This window comes from Thamnophis sirtalis, unplaced genomic scaffold (genome assembly GCF_051295495.1).
Source record: "Thamnophis sirtalis isolate CommonGarterSnake01/CBP01778 unplaced genomic scaffold, rThaSir2_p1.2 scaffold_2, whole genome shotgun sequence".
Lineage (NCBI taxonomy): Eukaryota > Metazoa > Chordata > Lepidosauria > Squamata > Natricidae > Thamnophis > Thamnophis sirtalis.
This window is the reverse complement of record NW_028261382.1, coordinates 25,824,533-25,844,066: the sequence shown is the minus strand read 5'-3', so window position 1 is coordinate 25,844,066 and position 19,534 is coordinate 25,824,533. Positions and strand designations below refer to the sequence as shown.

Sequence of the window (19,534 nt, the reverse complement as noted above, 5' to 3'; positions counted from 1 at the left end):
GGAGGAAGGGGATGGAGCAGTGGTGCCAGGGCTCACCCATCTCTTCTCCGGAGGGGACCCTTGTCCAGAAGGAAGAACTGAAGAGAGGGGCACAAGTGGAGAGAAGCAATGGGGTGGTTGGGGGGGGGGGGCTGGCTGGGCCAAAGCAAGTCGAAGTCTTCAGGATGAGACCAATGGCTCTTGAAAGGGTTGCCAGCAGGACGTCATCTTGGAGGATTAGAATAGTGCCAGAGATAGGAGGATGGTCAGTTTTGGTCCCCTCTTCAAAATGGGGGTAAAGAGGACCTGGGCAACCACAAATCACTCAGCATGCAGATACTGATTAACAGAGTTGGAAGGGACCTTGGAGGTCATTTAGTCCAACCCCCTGCCCAAGCAGACCCTCCCCCATTTCTGACAGAGGGCAGTCCAGTCTCTTCTTGGAAGCCTCCAGTAGTGAAGCTCCCACAACTTCTGAAGGCAACTTCTGTTCCATGGGTTGATTGTTCTCCCTGTCAGGAAATTCCTCCTTATTTCCAGGTTGAATCTCTCCTTGTTCAGTTTCCATCCATAATTCCATTATTCCTGATGCAACCAACATCAGGCAAAATTTTGGAAAAGGTTATTAAATAGGATTTCTTCCCCCCTGAGCACTTGGAAAAGAATGTGCTGCTTGGTAAGATGCAACATGGATTACTTGGGAATAAAATATTCCAAGCTGAACTGGATCTCTTTTTTTTTCAAAGGCTGACCTCAGCTGACCAAGCAGAATGTGGCAGATGCTGGAGATCTGGTGTTTGGCAAAGCCTCGCCCAAGTGGCCAGGAGATCCAAAGAAGCGGGTGAGAGGTGGGCCAGGGGGCTGCAATCACGAGAGGGGTGGAGCTGGTGGGACAGTTATACCCAGCGAGGGTCAAAGCCATCCAGGGAGAGGGGAGGGCGGAGGGGGCCCTGCAATTACATATATACAATACATGACTTGGGAAAATGGTTAGGAAACAGGATATCCAATTTCAGCAATGACGCAACCATTGGAGGGATAACAGCTACCTGAGAGCATTGATTTCAGAAGGATCTTGATAAGTTGGATAATGTTGGGCAGAAAACGGCTTGAGGAAGCATTTCACTAATGGCAGGTGGCCAGGAAGACAAAGGCAAAGTGTAGGATCAGGATTAGAGAGGTGGGGGCTCTTTCGGCTGGAGGGGCACCCTCTCTCAGGAATGCCTGAGTGGCAGAGAGGATGCCCTTCCATGCTATGCTTCTATGAAACTCCCAAACTGATGGCAGGCGCGAGAGACAAGGGGAGATTTTAGGGACAGACGCTACTGTCAGAGGCACATGATATGAGCATGCTCTTCCCTTTCAAACACTCAGCCAATTATGAAAAACACCCACATGGTGTTTATGTGGGGGCTGCAGCCCTCCATCTGTGCCTCCAAATGTCCAATGCACAGGCAGGCAAGCAGCAGCTTCCCACAGCTTCTCCGCCCCTCCCGCCCGCAGATCTCATTGCCGGGAGGGGCCACTCAGGAACAGCTGGGGCAAAGGTTGTCTTTGGGCAAAGTGATGAGCAGAGTGAAGCGTCCCCTTGATGGAGAGCTCTTTACTCCACAGTGATCCCGGAGTACATCGGAACTTTCACATGCACGCACGCACACACACACACACACACACACACACACACGCACACAGACCCCGAGTTTTTTACGTAAAGCTGCAATCAACACTGCAGGAGGGGAGTGGGGCAACCTTCTGAAAAATGCAGATCTCTTCTTCATTTGGGATGGAGCCACAAAAGGGTGTTAGCCTGCTCAGGCCATCTCACAGTTGTTCAGCCGAAGAAAGGGCTTCCCTTCCTATAGCCGTTGGCTTTTGCAAAGGTCTTTGGGGCAGGGAAAAGCCACCTGCCAGCTCTTGGCTTGCTGTTGGGGGTTCGCCTTGTCAACCCCACCCGTGTCCCTGCTGCCCATGGGGTGGGGTGTCCCCCTGGAGCGGCATTCCACAGAGGAACTGGCAGGCTTTCCAAGGGATTCACACCACACACAGACACCCAATCCACTTTAGATCATCAACCGTGTTCAAGAGAAGACGCAGATTGCCCACTGATTCCTTGAGAGCCGGTTTGGTGTCATGGTGAAGGCCCCAGGGAAGAAACCAGGAGCTGGTGAGTTCTTGTCCCACCTTAGGCACAAAGCCAGCTGGGTGGCCCTGGGCCAGTCAGTGTCTCAGCCCTAGGAAGCGGGCAACAGTAAACCGCTTCCAGGAAACCTTTCCAAGAAAATGGCAGGGGTTGGTCCTGTCAATTGCCAGGAGTCTCACACACAAATGGCTCCCCAGCTTTCGCCACCAAAGAGTGCCCAGCTCCAGCCCTGTCTCTGCTCAGGACCCCGAAAGCAATCGGTGGCTGCTTACTTTCATGCCCCTCAATCTCTACCGGACTGTGGCCTCAAGAGTGAAAAATCCAAATAGCCCTGGCCCTCTGTCTCAATGGCGCACGGAGGGTCCTTTGCAAAGGTAAGAGGAAGGGATGGGGGTAATGCTTCAGCCACATGCAAAGTCCATCCTGCTCTGCTGTTGGACAGCTGCCCTCAGCTCCAGCCACAGGAGGCCAAAGGCTTAGGAACAGATCACAGAAGCCTACTTCTGCCCTCAGAGCTCAGCAGGGGGCCTCCTTTTGACACCGCCCCCCCATATTTTTATGTGCACCCAAAACCTCTCTCTCTCTTCCCCCCTTTGCCTAAAGACACCAAACAGTTTATCTGGTCAAACTCACTTTTGTCTCTTCCTTGGGGGGGGGGGGGCAAAATAAGACCTAAATGTCCACTATTAAAAGACATTATTTTGTAAATCAACCAGTAGAGATCTATAAGGAGGGAAGCGGATCGGAATCTAAACCACATCACTTGTAGCTGAAAAGACTCCCCCCACTCCCAACCGCCCTCTTTTCCTCTGAAATCCTCCACTAAAGCCCTTGGAGGAATTCCATGCATAAGATCCACTTAAAGCAAGTGATAGAAAACACCAGCCTTTCCCTGGGTGGGGAGGACTGGACCTTGGCAGAAACCAGGAAGAACAGAAGGGGGCCGTGCCCCCCCCCCTCTAGATTTATTTGATATCTGTGAAAAGTCCCTTAGTTTTTTTGTCCTCCCCCCTCCCTTTTTCTAATGCTCACTAAAGTCTTTGACACGGGAGCTTTGGTCTCTCCTCGTTTCACAGCCATCCTTCCCAGCCGTCCTCAGGATGGGCAGATACACACACCCGCATCCCGGAATCTGATCTGCGCCCCCCACCCCCGCATGCCCATCCCCCCCTCAGCCCCCATTCGTCGTATCCCTCCCCCCACTTAGGTTCACTTCGGCCTTCATTCCCGCGGGGGGGGGCTCTTCTTGGAGGCTGAAACTGCCACGGAGGCGTCTCTTCCTCCTCCTTGTCCTTTTGGGGGGTGCGCCCCCCACTTCCCCCCATCAGCCCCTGCAGAGCTTTCCCCACGACCCCTTTCCCCGCTTCCAGGGGATTCACCGCTCCGTCGGGAGGGACTCCCGTCGGGGTCCGACAGTCTGGGGACCGGAGGACGCGACCCGCGCTCAAACTTTGCGACCGCGAACGGGAGGCGGCCCGGCCCCCCTTTCCCCCGCCCGCCCGCAAGACCCCCCCGAGGCGCCGCGTCCCCCTCTCGGGCGCCCCTTCCCCGCTGGCGTCTCCGCGGACCTCGCCCGCCCGCCCCGCGCGGGGGTCTGCGGTTGCACCCGGCGGCCCTTGACGGATGGCTGCGGAGGGCCGGCGGCGGCTCCCCCTTCCTTCCCGGCGCGGCGCGTGACTCACGCCGGTGCTGCGGTCCAAGGTGCCCCCCGAGGCGGCGCTGAGCTTGGTGGTGTTGAGCCCGACGAGCGAGGGCAGCGTCTGCGACATCCAGTTGGTGATCATGGCCATCGTGCTCAGCACCACGCCGATCTTCAGCAGCGGCACCGACATGGTCCCGGCAGGGCGCGCCCGCCCCTTCCTCGCCGCCGCCGCCGCTGGGGCGCTCCGCCCGCCGCCGCCTTCATTCCCAGCCGGGCTGCCTGCGCCCCGTGGGGCCGGACGCTGCGCCCCGCCGGTCGCCCGGAGCGCCGCCCCGCCGCTGCTGGCCCATGGCCGTCCGCTCGCCTCTCCGGGGCCGCCGCCTGAGCGCCTCCCCGCCGCCGCCCCGGAGCTGCCGAGGCCGGGAGCGCTACGCCGAGCGGAATGGGCGATCTGGCAGCCGGCGGCTCCGCGCGCCCGCTCCGCCCCGAATCCCCGCCGACCCGCCGGCAGCGCGCGCGGGACTGAGAGGCGGAGCCCAGCCGGGGCGGCCAGCCAGCTGCGCCGCTGCTGATGTCAGGCCAGCCGGAGCCCCCGCCGCCTCGCGCGCTTCCTTGCTGCCCTCTGGCGGGCGAGGCGGAGAGGGGCCGGAGCCAGCCTCGGCCTCCGTTGCAGTCGGGACCCCCGTCGGTTGCCCCTCCCCCCCCTCTCTCTCTCACACACACACACACACGCAGCGCCCTCCGACTTCTCCTGCGCCCAACCGGCCGCCAAGAGCACCGCCAGAAGCCGAAGCGCCCGGTGCGGGCTCTGCTCTCAGCGCCTTTCTGCCCGGGGCTCCTCAGGCAGCCTCTCTTCCCCCTCCGCCTTCCTCGCAAGCGGGGCCTGGGGGAGGAGGTCTTCTGGCGGGGAACATGTCCAGCGCCAGGCCAGGTTTCCCTGCTGGCCCCGGTTGGAGGCCTCCAGTGAAGGAGCCTCGCTGTTTTTCCCTGAGGAGAAGATTCAGCCCTTGTTATTCATAACTGATGTTCCTCCTCTGACTCCCCCAAAACCATCACAGCCTTTTCTTCTGCTGAGCTCAGTCTGAGGCCCTTGACAAGCCCCCATTCGTGTGCCTTTCAAGCCATCACCGTTTGCCTAGGGAGATTCTCCATCATCCACTGTTGACCCCCAGGGGCCTTTTCAGGAGGCAACTGGACTTCCTTGTTTTTCTTTGAAGACATTTCGCTTCTCATCCAAGAAGCTCCTTCAGCCCTGACCGGATCCTTCCCCATCATCCAGTCAGAGCTGAAGAATCTTCTTGAATGAGAAGTGAAACGTCTCCAAAGAAAAACCAGGAGGTCCAGTTTCCTCCTGAAAAAGCACCTTCAAGTCCTCGTCCTGTTATTCCAGGAACCAAAGAACCACATTCCACCCACAATACTTGGGGAAGGATGACAACAAAATCTGAACATCTAAAGGACTCCCGAGTTACTCCAAGCACAGCAGTTGTCAAAGACAAGAGGTTCCCTTCAGATTTCCCAAAAGAACTGACCGCCATAGAGGATTGGTCATAGACATGTTTCCTCCCATCCTTAAGGAACCAGTTCAGATGAGCTTGGGAGATGTTCACCCTTGTGTTTCATGTTAAAGGACCAGTGACTGAATTCACACATGTTTGCTTTTAACTTTGATGGTTCTTGATGATGATGATGATGATGATGATGATGATGATGATGATGATGATGATGCTTTCCGTGACTTGGCGATTCTGGGCAACCCCTTTGGTTCAAGGTATTTTGCAGACCCTGTTTCATTCCGTAACCGAGATAGGCATCTTTGGTAAAGGCAGCTTAAGAATCATCCTTGCATGCCAGCTGCTGTTAGGCAGGGCTGACTTGGTGCTTCAGGAAGCATTGGTGGGCTTTGGTGCCATCTCCCAGCCAACACGGCTACTGCAGGCCCACAGCTGGGAGGAGAGCAAAATCACATCATATTAATAGATTAACAGAGTTGGAAGGGACCTTGTAGGTCATCTAGTCCAATGCCCCACTCAAGCAGGAGACCCTACGCCATTTGTGACAGATGTCAGTCCAGTCTCTTCTTGAAGGTCTCAAGTGATGAAGCTCCCACAACATCCGAAGGCAACTTCTGTTTCATTGGTTGATTACTCTCACTGTTAGGAGATTTCTCCTTATTTCCAGGTTGAATCTCTCCTTGATCAGTTTCCATCCATTGTTCCTTGTCTGGCCTTCGGGTGCTTTGGGAAATAGCTTAATCCCCTCTTCTCTGTGGCAGCCCCTCAAATATTGGAAGATGCTCTCCTGTCTCCCCTGGTCCTCCTCTTCCCTAGACTAGCCATGTCTAGTTCCTGCAACCGTTCGTTGTGTGTTTTAGCCTCCAGTCCCTCATCATCCTGGTTGCTCTTCTCTGCACTCTTTCAGAGTCTCAGTCTTTTATTATAGTCTGGTGACCAAAACTGGATGCAGGACTCTAAGTGTGGCCTTATTAAGGCTTTATAGAGTGGTATTAGTACCTCCCTTGATCGTGATTGTATCCCTCTATTAATACAACTAGGGAAGGGGATGAAAAACAAGTCCCCCCACCCTGGGACAAGGTGACTGGGCAGGCAGGAGGCTTAGCTGGACCTCAGGAAGTCCTTGGCCAGGAAACAGGCTGTCGCAGGAAGTAATGAGTTCCTTGCACTTTGAGCAGAGATGGTGTTATGGATTGTGTCCTGAGCCGCCGTGATGTGAGAACATGGTCTCTGCGGCAATTCCAACAAAGGAAGGAGAATGAAGTCCTGGAACTCTTTGGGGCATGGAATCCTATTTGACTCCTCTGGAAGCAGCAGAGCAGCGATTCCCAGCTTCTCTGGCTATGAGCCCTTTGTGGGCATCCTCCCAATTCCCCACGATGGCTCCTTTTGTGGGGGAGGCAGTGACGAGCCTTCCACATTCAGGAAAAGGACAGGGAGGCCACTGCAGGTGCTCTCCAGAAGCAGCCAGAGGGCCTCTGTGTAGAGAAGTCGCCTCTTCGTTTCTGAAGCGCTCTCAGTCTCCCATTCACTGAATCTGGCCAGGGAGGAGGCAGCTGTCTTCACTCAAGGGGAAAGCAGTTTGACTGGTGATCGTTTTTTTGCAGCCTTGTGCCAATCCAGACCTCCCGGGTTAGATCATGATTCAGCACTTTGACCCAAAAAAGGAATCAGTTCAATGACCAGGTTGAAGGTGTGGTACAGCTGGGTTACCAATGTGCTTCTCTCTTTGGACCATGTCCACTTGGTTGGGGGAGATCTCCTTGACTGCAAACCGTTCAGCCTCTTCTCCTGAGAAAGATCCCTCTGCTTGCCCGGGATCTTCTCCTTTCCGTTCTGTTTCATGAAGCGTCTCTTGGCTGGGTTCACACCACATGTAGACCTAGGTTTCACTATCTGGGATAGTGAAACGTTATCAGGATAATGGGAGGAATGGAAGGATTTAGACTCCTTGCAGACAGCTGGTCCTTTTAGAGGGACGTTGAGGCCACCTGGAGGTTTATCTCTGTCCTCAAGGTCACCTGAGTGGTGCCAATAGTTCCTGTGGTCTGCAATTTTTCCTCTGAAAATCCATTCCTCCTCCCACCCCATTCCAAGGGTCTTCATCCCAAATTGTGTAGCTGAAGTCTGTAGAGATTTTCCGTCATCCAGATGAGACTTGTCCCAAGGGTGCTTTTTTTCAAGAGGCAACTGGACTTTCTGTTTTTTCTTTTTGAAGACGTTTCGCTTCTCCATCCAAGAAGCTTCTTCAGCTCTGACAGGATAGTGGGGAATGGAAGGATTTATATTCCTTGCAGACAGCTGGTCCTTTGCATCCATTTAGAAGTTTTCCTCTGGAAATCCATTCCTACTCCGTCACCATCCCAAATTGCGTAGCTAAAAGTCTGTAGAGATTCTCCGTCATCCAGGTCATGGTTGCCCCAAAGGCGTTTTTTCAGGAGGCAACTGGACTTTCTTATTTTTTCTTTTGAACCTTCTCATCCAAGAAGCTTCTTCAGCGCTACATAGATAAACCTTCAAGTGCTTCAAGGACCCTTTAAAAGGATGCCAAGGACCAGCTGTCTGCAAGGAACATAAATCCTTCCATTCCCCACCATCCAGTCAGAGCTGAAGAAGCTTCTAGGATGAGAAGTGAAACATCTTCAAAAGAAAAACCAAGAAAGTTGCCTCCTGAAAAAAAGCACCTTTGGGATTATTGGTATGTGTAGGTAGCCCACCATATCCAGCAGTCCTCTGGCTTAAGGTAATGTTTGGATTCACACAAACTGCTCCAATCGGGTCTGAGTTTCCACAACAGAAGAAACACAAACTACCCATTGCATTTGTCTAACTCATTGTGTGACATTGCATAAGTGGCTTCTCTCTCATTCATTTATGGATTGAAATTGTGAGGACCTGAGAGGTAGAAAGATATCCCCCATCTTATACTGGAGTAATCATTTTTACTCAAAACCTGCTCCTGGATTTACAGGACACTTAGGGTGACTGCTAAGAAAACTAGGGATTTTCAAGTCACAGAAGTCAAATAGGCCAGAAGTGACTATACCTTTTCAGCCACCGAACACAAGTTAAAATACCCCCCCCCCCCAAATGGGACAGCCATCTCATCAATTAGATCACCTATTAGGATCTTCTTTATTGATTGAATGAGGAAATAATCGAGCTATTTTCCTTTTTAGCTCAGCTGTTGATTTATAGCCTGCTTTTCCTTCAGGAGCTCCAGGTGTGCAATCTGCTGCCATCTATTTTGACTCCTGCCACAACCGTCCTGTGAGGTGGGTTAGGCAGAGAGACTGTGGCAGGCCTGAAGCCCCAGGGAGGGAGGACTTGAACCCTCGTCCTAATCCCTACTGAGCCCCTCTCCTAGTCACACACCTGCTGCCCCATGCTGGAGCAGGGCTGAAAGGAAGCTTGTGAGGGAGGGGCTCATCTGGCAGTCAGTGTGAACAGAGGCAGCTGTATAGCAATAACAATGGCACTTATATGCCGCTTTACAGTCCTTTACAGCCTTTCTAAGCAGTTTACAGAGTCAGCCTCTTGCCCCCAACAATTTGGGTCCTCATTTTACCCACCTTGGAGGGATGGAAGGCCGAGTCAACCTGGAGCCTGGTGAGAACTGAACTGCCAAATTGCAGGCAGCCAGCAGTCAGCAGAAGGAGCCTGCAGTACTGCACTCTAACCACTGCGCTACCACGGCCATTCCTTCCTTCTTTCCTTCCTTCCCTCTTAGCACTTAGACTTATATACCACTTCATAGTGCCTGTCAGCCCTCTCTAAGCAGTTTACAGGGTCAGCATATTTGGGCCCAAATTGCAGGCAGCCGGTAGTCAGCAGAAGGAGCCTGCAGTACCACACTCTAATCATTGCACCACCAGGGCTCATATGGAAATGCCTCCTGGTGCCTCTTGGAAAACTTCACACACACACCCTACAGACATATACACACCTCAGAGCTGCCTTCCCATTTTGTATATGTCCTGGCTTTTTGTGGACAACATTTTCTGGGCCTGAATCGGTGATGGTTCCATCTACAGGCAGTTGCATCCGTGTGGGCTGTGCACGGATGGCCTCACAAGAAAGCAGAGTGGGTGGAAAAGTCTCCCTCCTTCCCTCTTTTTCGGGAAATGACAATTTATTTTAAATGAGAACAGGTGGCTCTCTGCTAGGCATTTGAAATGCCATTAGAATATGCCTGCTTTAGTCTAATTTGCAAACACGGAGCCAGCAGACAGCCTGTCCCCATTTCTCAGTGGCAAAGGCAGCCTGTTCCTTGTTCTGTTTTTCCAGTTCCCCACCAGGGAATTGATCTGGGAGATAAATTGGAACTGAGCTTTCAACTCCTTTGGGGGACAGAAGGGAGCCTTCCCTATGAGGCGGCAACGATTCAGGCTCCAAGGGCAGGTTTAGGGCATCTCTGACTCTTCCCCACCCCCTCTGTCTTCCCCACCATGATTCTCCTCGCCATTCTTTGGTCAGGTGGCATCCCTTGGTCTTTTTCTTTCCTTTTTTGTCTGGGCACAAACTGTCCCCAAAATAGCAATAGCACTTAGATTTACAGTGCTTTTCAGTTTTCTCTAAGCAGTTTACAAAGTCAGCATAATGCACCCTCAACAATCTGGATTCTCATTTTCCCGACCTCAGAAGGAACAATGGAAGGCTGAGTCAACCTTGAGCCAGTGAGGATCGAACTGCTGGCAGTGGGCAGAATTAGTCTGCAATACTGCATTTTAACCGCTGCGCCACTATGGCAAGGAAGGAAGGAAGGAAGGAAGGAAGGAAGGAAGGAAGGAAGGAAGGAAGGAAGGAAGGAAGGAAGGAGAGGGAGAGAAAGAAGAAGGGAAGCAAGCAAGCAACAGCAATATCACTTAGACATATCCCACTTCACAGTGCTTTCCAGCCCTCTCTAAGCAGTTTACAGAGTCAGCCTCTTGCCCCCAACAATCTGGCTCCTCATTTTACCCAACTCGGAAGGATAGAATGCTGAGTCAACCTTAAGTCAATCAGGATCGAACTCCTGGCTGTGGGCAGAATTAGCTTGAAATATTGCATTCTGACCACTACAAAACCAGGGCTCTTCAAAATAGCTATTTCCACATGGATATTTTAACTAAAAGGGAGATTATGCTTCTCTGAGAATTAACAAGCTGATGTCACCTTTCTTTGCCAGGGGTGGGGGTGATATCTACTCCCTCATCCAACAGTTTGGCTATCAATGTATGTAGTATTGGCAAGAGGGTGGATTTCAGTGGTCAAAAAAATACATCAGGGGTCAGTGGGCACCTGTGACAAGATTATAGATCAGTGTTTCTGAAAACCAGGAATTCAAAGATGGTAAAGGTAAAGGTTCCCCCGCACATTTGTGCTAGTTGTTCCTGACTCAAGGGGGCAGTGCTCAACTCCGTTTCAAAGCTGAAGAGCCAGTGCTGTCCGAAGACATCTCCATCGTCCTGTGGCCGGAATCACTAAATGCCATAGGCGCACAGAGCGCTGTTACCTTCCCCCAAAAGTGATCCCTATTTTTCTACTTGCATTTTTTACGTGCTTTTGAACTGCTAGGGTGGCAGAAGCTGGGACAAGTCACGGGAGCTCACTCCATTACGCGACACTAGGGATTCAACAGCTGAACTGTTGACCTTTCTGATCGATTCAAAGATGAGAGGGTCACAATTCCGGCTGGGGAATTCTGGGAGTTGAAGTTCACCCACTTAAAGGTCAAAGCTGAGAAACTCCACTCAAGGTCATTCCTGACACGGCTGAACTGCTCTCCTCAGTGCCCCGTTTTTCCTCAATCTTTCCTCAGGTGGAAGGATTGAGATTTCCTCTCCTTCATATTAAGGTCGAGTTTTTCTCCCATAATTCTGAGCTTCCGGGGTTATTTTTTTCTTCTGGTAGAAATGGAGCACTGGATGTCTCCTGGTTTCCCAAGGCAGAGAAGCCCTGGGATTGGGTCGGCCTCAGGAGGAGGCAACTACACTGGACAGACAGAAGCAAGGAAGTCAAAACATTTGTCCTTCTTCTAGCTTAGGCTTTTCCCCCTGAAAAACATATGGAAAAATCTCTTCTCTTGTATTCAGAGGAGGTGTGGATTCTCAGGTCCTGAAAGAGCCAGATGTGGTAGGAAGTGGGTTCTTGATGAATGTATTTTATTTTTCTTTATGTACATTGAGAGCATATGCACCAAGACAAATTCTTTGTGTGTCCAATCACACTTGGCCAATAAAGAATTCTGTTCTGTTCTTTCCTTATTCCTATCCTATTCCTATTCCTAGTCCTAGTCCTAGTCCTGTCTTGTTCTGTTCTGTTCTGCTCTGTTCTATTCTTTCCTTATTCCTATTCCTATTCCTATTCTATTCTATTTATTCCTATTCCTATTCTTATTCCTATTCCTATTCCTGTCTTGTTCTGTTCTGCTCTGTTCTATTCTTTCTTTATTCCTATTCCTATTCCTGTCCTGTCCTATTCTATTCTTTCCTTATTCCTATTCCTATTTCTATTCTATTCTTTCCTTATTCCTATTCCTATTTCTATTCTATTCTTTCCTTATTCCTATTCCTATTCTATTCTATTCTTATTCCTATTCCTGTCTTGTTCTGTTCTGCTCTGTTCTGTTCTATTTTCCTTATTCCTATTCCTATTCTATTCTATTCTTTCCTTATTCCTATTCTATTCTATTCCTATTCCTATTCCTATTCTATTCTTTCCTTATTCCTATTCCTATTCCTATTCTATTCCTGTCCTGTCTTGTTCTATTCTATTCTATTCTATTCTTTCCTTATTCCTATTCCTATTCCTATTCCTATTCCTATTCCTATTCCTATTCCTATTCTTATTCCATCCCATCCCATCCCATCCCATTCTATTCCTATTCCTATTCTATTCCTGTCCTGTCCTATTCTATTCTTTCCTTATTCCTATTCCTATTCCTATTCCTATTCCTATTCCTGTCTTGTCTTGTTCTGTTCTGCTCTGTTCTGTTCTATTCTATTTTGCATTCTATTCCTGTTCCTGTTCTGTTCTATTCTATTTTTTCATTCCAATATGTGCACAACTTTTCCTGTCCTGAAGGTGAAATTAATTCATGCGATGCTGTGGTTGCAACAGAATTGGTACCTTCCTTAGTGCCTGCTAGGCCACCAGTCTTACCTGATGTTAATTAATACATTAATTAATTTAACTCACACACATTAATTTAATTTAAAAAATAAATTTACACCTGGCATTGCAAACAAAATACCACCCTGCAGTACGCTTTTTACTTCCAGGAATGCTACTACACATACACATGGACACACACACATGCACACACGCACACACACACACACACACTCCACAACAGGGAGGTGACTGAAGAACCATCCCAGGTTGGGAAGATAGGAGCTGCAGAGACTAATTGCCTGGGGGGGGGGGATCCCCAAAAATCATGCAGCAGCAGAGGTGGTATTTAGCAGGCTGTAACCAATTCTGGAGAACCGGTAGTGGAAATTTTGAGTAGTTAGGAGAACCTCTGACTGGCCCCGTCCCCATCTATTCTCTGCCTCCCAAGTCCCAGCTGATCGGGAGGGAATGGGGATTTTGCAGTATCCTTCCCCTGCCACGCCCACCAATCCATGCCACACCCACAGAACCGGTAGTAAAACATTTTGAATCCCACCACTGGCGCAGCTACATTGTCAGGTCAAGTTTTCAAACTCTCCAATGAAACGACCCAAAAATCTTTTAGGGCCAAAAAGATGTTGAGACTCTACAAAGAGAAGAGCAACAAAGATGAGTAGGGACTAGAATCTAACAAAGAATGGTTGCAGGAATTGGGGAGGTCTAGTTGAAGAGTTGTAGTTGCACAGTGGTTAAAATGCAGGATTGCAGACTAACTCACTGCTCACTGCCAGGAGTTCGATTCTCACCGGCTCCAGGTTGACTCAGCCTTCCATCCTTCTGAGGTCGGTAAAATGAAGACCCAGATTGTTGGGGGTGATATGCTGAATCTGTCAATTGCTTAGAGAGAGCTGTACAGCACTGTGAAGCGATATAGAAGTCTAATGAAAAGAAGAACCAGGGGTGACAGTGTTCCAATATCTCAGGGGCTTCCACAAAGAAGAGGGAGTCAAGCTATTCTCCAAAGCACCTGAAGGCAGGGGAAGAAGCAACGGGTGGAAACTTATAGCAATAGCAATTAGACTTATATACTGCTTCATAGGGCTTTCAGCCCTCTCAAAGCGGTTTACAGAGTCAGCATATCGCCCCCACAGTCTGGGTCCTCATTTCACCCACCTCGGAAGGATGGAAGGCTGAGTCAACCTTGAGCCGGTGAGATTTGAACCGCCGAACTGCAGCTAGCAGTCAGCTGAAGTGGCCTGCAGTACTGCACCCTAACCACTGCGCCACCTCGGCTCTACCAAGGAGAGAAGCAACCTAGAACTACCTAGAACTACCAAGGAGAGAAGCAACCTAGAACCGAGGAGAAATTTCCTGATAGTGAGAACAATTAATCAGTGGAACAACTTGCCTCCAGAAGTTGTGAATGCCCCAACACTGGAAGTTTTTAAGAAGAGAGTGGATAACCATTTGCCTGAAATGATTAAGGATTCTCTGCCTGAGCAGTAGGTTGGACTAGAAGACCTCCAAGGTCCCTTCCAACACTGTTAAATAACATATAACAGAGTTGGAAGGAACTCGTTATTCTGTTATTGTTATTCTTGCTCAATACGGACCCCTTGTAGCCCCCATGTGGGTAAAGCTCTGGCAGGATCAGGTACTGCTACTGTGGATCCAGGAACAGCCAGATTCTCTCTCCCTCCCTCCCTCCCTCCCTCCCTCCCTCCCTCTCTCTCTCTCTCCCTCCCCCTACCTACCTATTTATGCAAATATGAATTAGATAACAGATACTAGTATATACATGATTAAGAGCACATGAAATGAATACGAATACAAGGGAGTATTAGGACAGGGACGGAATGGATGCTGGTGCGCTTATGCACGCCCCTTAAAGACCTCTTAGGATTGGGGTGAGGTCGACAGTAGACAGTCTAAGGTTAAAGTTTGGGGAGTTTGGGGAAGAAACCACAGAGTCAGGTAGAGAGTCCAGGCATTGACCGCTCTTGTCAAAAGACAAGTCGTATTTTCTGCAATTAAGTTTGGAGCGGCTTGCCATAAGTTTGTATCTATTGTGAGCTCATGTGTTGTTGCGGCTGAAGCTGAAATATTCATTGACAGGTAGGACATTGTAGCATATATGCTTAGGTCAGATCAAAGAGGGCAAAGTTGTTGGAAGGGCCACATACTGTGAGTCCCATGTTTGAACGAGATGCTGCCTATGTCTTTTGTGTGGCAAGGGACCACAAGGAAAGTTTGCATCCTTGACTTAAGATGCGGAGGGAAGCTTACCCCCCCATCTTAAAACATCCCCTTTGTCCACCCAGGCACTTCTCTTCCCTTTCTCCTTGGACCAGATGCCAGCTAGCCCCCCCCATCCCTTTCCACGAGGATACTAAGCCTGAGGACAGACAGAACTCCTGCAAACAATGACAATCCCCCATCCCCATTTTTTCCCCATGCTGAAAACCGATGCTGGTGAAATGCTCCATGGTTTTCCCCTTCGTCAGACGACTCAGATGGATCTGGATCTGGACTGAGAGTAGCCCCAGTAGTAGCTCCCCACACAGCACCTCCCCTGCTCCCAAGGCAGCTAAAAAGTCCAGAGATAATTGGGGGGGGGGTGAGATCTGGGAGCCCCAGCAAGAGGTCAGGGAAGCCCCATGCAAGGCAATTTGGCATGCAGCAGCCACTGCCAAGGCGGGGGCTTCTGACCCTTCTCAGCCTTTGTAGCTTCCACTTCAGGAGCCCCTCTTCCCTTTTCCATGAGCCCCAAAGACCCCAGCTGGCTCTCCTTTGGGGCTGTGTGACTTTCCAGGTGCTCTTGAATTACACCTCTAAGCAGCTGCAGCCGGAAGAGGCAGGATGTGGCTCTGGGAGTTGCAGGTGGGGTGTTAGGAGGGCTGCAGGAATGGAGCTCCTGCACACCCAGGTGTGACCAAGATACTTAGTGTTTGCCAGTTTATAAACCAGAGTTGCTGGGATGAAATGGCTCAGTGATGTGGGGAACCTACGGTAAGCCCTGATGGCGCAGTGGTCAGAGTACAGTACTGCAGGCTCCTTCTGCTGTCTACTGGCTGCCTGTAATTTGGCAGTTTGATCCTGACTGGCTCAACATTGACTCAGGCTTCTGTCCTTCCGATGTGGGTAAAATGAGGAGCCATGTTGTTGGGGGAAATAGGCTGACTCTAAACTGCTTAGAGAGAGCTGGAAAGCACTGTGAAGCAGTATATAAGTCTAAGCGCTACTGCTAAGTGCTATTGTGGCCAAAGCATCCATGAAGTGAAACTGTGGCTCAGATCAAAGATGGGGTGCATATGTGAGCAAGGGCTTAGCATTTCTGTGGCTCAAACTATGTCCTCTTCATAACAGTCTTTGCCCGGGGCTTCCTTTGAGTGTGAAGAACTGTTCCCATTGCCTAATTCAGAGTCATTTGACCAGGGCGGGATGTGTTTGTGTGCGTGTGTCTTCAAGTTTATTTGGCAGGTGTTTGTGTGTGTGTGTGTGGGGGGGGATTTCTAAGGAAGGAACCATTGAGGCCTGTTTGCAACTCTGAAGGGAAACCTGCATTACGGCTAGTCCCAAATGCCGAGATCCTGCCCTGGAGGGTCTCCACTCACATCCCCCAGCATCTCAATTATTTTAGGGCATTTGAGGGACAGAATGCAAACATCCAGCACTTTTATTTGGAGATAATTGCTTGGGTTGGTTTTCATAAGATTATTGCCAGTTTGGCTAATTTATTCAAAAATTAAAATAAAAAGCGTTTTAAAGTCATTATAGCCAGTTTGGTGTAGCATCTAAGGCACCAGCCTAAAAACCAGGAGATGGTGAGTTCTAGTCCTGCCATGAAAGCCAACTGGGTGACTTTGGACCAGCCCAACTTACCTCTCAGGGTTGTCACTATGGGGAAAATGGGAAGGTGTGTTGGAGCTGTTCCCTGCATTGAGTTATTTGTAAACAAATACTAAAAGTCGGATACACATAAATAAATTTGGTATGTGCACTGCCTTGTGTTGACAAAAAATAAAGGCGGGACAAATTAATTAAACACAATTAATTATTTTTTTAAAACCATGCTAGTAAAAAAGGACCTTCGGACTTGGAAGCTCAGCACTTCGAAGGGAGGTCAACAGACAATATTTTGTAGATGAGATTGGAAAGTTGAACTAAACCCCTTAATGATTCTGTCCATCTCTATTCTGAATAAGTTTCACAGAAGGAAATCCTGCTTCATTTTTGTTTTTAAACATCCATTCTAATCTGTTTTGCTGTGGGGCCCAATTTTATGGGATCATAAGAAAACAATTAATTTTTAAAAAAATAAAACGATCTTGTTTCCTTCTCTTCCTAATGTACTATTAAACGGGTTACTCTGGCTTTAAAACCTCTTTGTTTCTAGCAATGGTATTCCAGCCAAGAGCCTTCCACAATCAATTAGTTTCCCATTTTGAGCACTTTGCATTCCTGGTAAGACCTTTTTAAACAAATGCATGACATTTGTTTGGTCTTTGTTTTAAATTACAGTACACTTGTGATTCCCAATTATTCTCTAAGAAAACAAAGGAAGGGTGTTTTTTTTTAAAGTCAACCAAGAACTGGATCCCTAAATATTTGGGTGACATGAATTGTTACATTTGTATGGTATTTATTCTAGGATGCTGAGCTGGATTAATTAAATTGGATTATATGGATACCCGTCTACCAAAGGCAGTGTGTTCATTTTAAATGAATTTAATTGGATTAACAAGATTTGCAGGGTGAATGGATTCAGACTGTGCATGGAGGCAATGTTTGCTCTTGCCAGTAACACCTTGATGTAGGTGCATCTTTTCTTGGGCTCATATTTCTCCACTTTGCTTATTGGAACCTAAGACCAGTTCCAGATCTTTCTAGAGAAGCTCGAAATTACACGTGGACCTTCAGAACTGGAGATCATTACAACCCCAGTATCAAGAGTCTCTGAATACAAGTGAGAAGTGAGAAATTGTGTCCTTCTGCTGAGAAGGACCTGCCCTAAGAGTAGATCCAATCCACAACAACCATGGTAGAAGAAGAGGAATTTAGCAAATGTTGAAGCAAGCGAATCCTCTCTGGCAAACTTTGATTGCATCATTGGTTCCATCAATGGAGGCTTCTAAGACAGACATTTGTCTGGAATGGAATAAGGTCTCCCCAGGCTTGAGAAAGGGGTTGGACTGGAAGACCTCCAAGGTCCCCTCCAACTCTGTTATTCTGTATTCTTCCATGAAATGCTTCCATGAGTCCCAATGATGGTGGAATGAATGTCCATCAACCTGAGACAAAGAGCATCCCCTTTCTAAGCCAACTGCTATGTGTCTTTTACTTGTTTAGCAAATCTATATTTCCACTGGGTGCTGCTGAAATTCCAAGGGTTTTAGCCAGAAAAATGCTGGGATTGCCTTGGCCCAAGGCTTCTATTGTTCAGCTAAGTCCCGTTTTCCTCATGTGCTTCAAAGCTAGAAACACTTGGAAAGAGAAGAAAGAGTATTTCTACAAAACTGAAATAAATACACATTAGCAGAATACAGAGAATATGGTGGGGGGGGGGAACCAATAGAAGCAATAGAGTATTGATGGATAGCCGACAATTTCCCAGAAACCAGCCAATTGAAGATATCATGTGGCTAGTCCTATTGGATAAATCATTCTTAAGAAAGCAGATTGCAAGAGCACATTTGTTCAATAAGCATCCTTTGGAAATGAGTGGGATGCGGAAATGCTGATAAAAATGAGTTCCGCTGAAATTAAACTACTTTAAACAGTAGGTGCCTCATAGCAAGCCAGCTGAAATATTCCAAGGAAAACCTGCTTTATTAAGCCCATCCAAAACATGGTCCTAGATGCCCAGTATGGCGTAGCGGTTAAAGACACCTAACTAAGAACCAAGAAGTTGGGAGAGTTGAGTTCTAGTCTTCCCTTGGACATCTCTAGTAAGAGATTTAAAGAGGAGTCAAGAACAGCTTGGGTATCATGGTGAAGGCATCAGGCTAGAGACCAGGAGGCCCTGGGTTCTAGCTCTCCATGGAGCCAGCTGAGTGACCTTGGGCCAGTCCTCTCCCTAAAGAAGGAGCCAATGGAAACCCCTTCTGAAAAATCTTGCCAAGAAAACTGCAGGGACTTATGGAGACAGTCTCAGAATGGTGTAGGGTCTCCTGCTTGGGCGGGCCGGGGTGGGTTGGACTAGATGACCTACAAGGTCCCTTCCATCTCTGTTAATCTGAATCAAACTCAATGGAGTGGGGAAAAAGGGGGGCAGGGACAAAACTTTGACATGTTGACCCATGGAGACCACTGCATTCTTTGGGTCTCTCTTTCCCTTCTTAAGAGTTCCCACCCGTGCTCCCGATTTATGCAACATCCTCCCTTGGTGATGGGGTCATATTTATTTTTTCTGTCTGGTTTTAGTCTGATCACAGGTGCACGTTGCTCATAGAAATAAAGAACAAAGGAGAAAAAGCACAGGTTTAGAATGGGTGGGGTGGGGGTGGAGGGGGGTTGTCCTTGGGTCAGCAGAAAAGATACCAGCCTCACTTGCTGCCCACCTGACCCTCCTCCAAAGGTCAGGTTTAGCAGAGTGGGCCAGCTTGAGGCCCCAAGGGAAGACACAGCCAGAGGAGCTGCCTGGGGATCCTGGGCAGCCTCGCCCTCCCCATTCCAGCGGGGGTCCCCAGAAGCTGCCTTTGTCTAAAAATGGCCAGAGGGGCCCCTGATGGCCCCGAAGAGAAGATGCCGCATGAATCTAACAGACCAGACAATTAAGGCCTGATGACTTCCCTTGGCTTATATTATTTCAGATTCCTCTCATGAAGTATGAAGCGCAATAAGAGGCACTTGCTGGTTGGAGCCTCTAAACCACTGATGGCAAACCTTTTTGGCACTGAGTGCCTAAACCAGAATGCGCAGGCATTTGTGCCGGAGCACCGGAAACCCAAAGACCAGCTGCCTGGCACATGCATGTATTTCAGGCCAAAACCAGCCTGGGAACAGCCTGAAAATGCCCCCCAAAATAGCCTGGTTTTGGGCCATTTTTGGGGCTATTTCGGGTTGTTTTCTGGCATTTTAGTACCCATGAAGACCGGCTGCAATGGCACGCCAGCTCCGCATGCCACCTCTGGCCCACGTGCCATAGTTTTGCCATCACGGCTC

General features: G+C 49.2%; 1 protein-coding gene across 2 annotated transcripts in view; it reads right to left on the bottom strand.

Moving 5' to 3' along the window:
• The window catches only part of OLFM1 (olfactomedin 1), a 55,801-nt gene that overhangs the window by 26,722 nt on the left and 9,545 nt on the right, over positions 1–19,534 (bottom strand). The window contains exon 1 of one of the 2 annotated variants that reach the window (XM_087704498.1): positions 3,802–4,242. The exons of the other annotated variant lie outside the window; for it this stretch is intronic. Coding sequence (XP_087560624.1) covers positions 3,802–3,951 — 150 coding nt within the window. The 5' untranslated portion in view covers positions 3,952–4,242. Of the gene's footprint in view, positions 1–3,801; positions 4,243–19,534 lie in introns of those variants that run through there. 2 annotated transcript variants of the gene reach the window in all.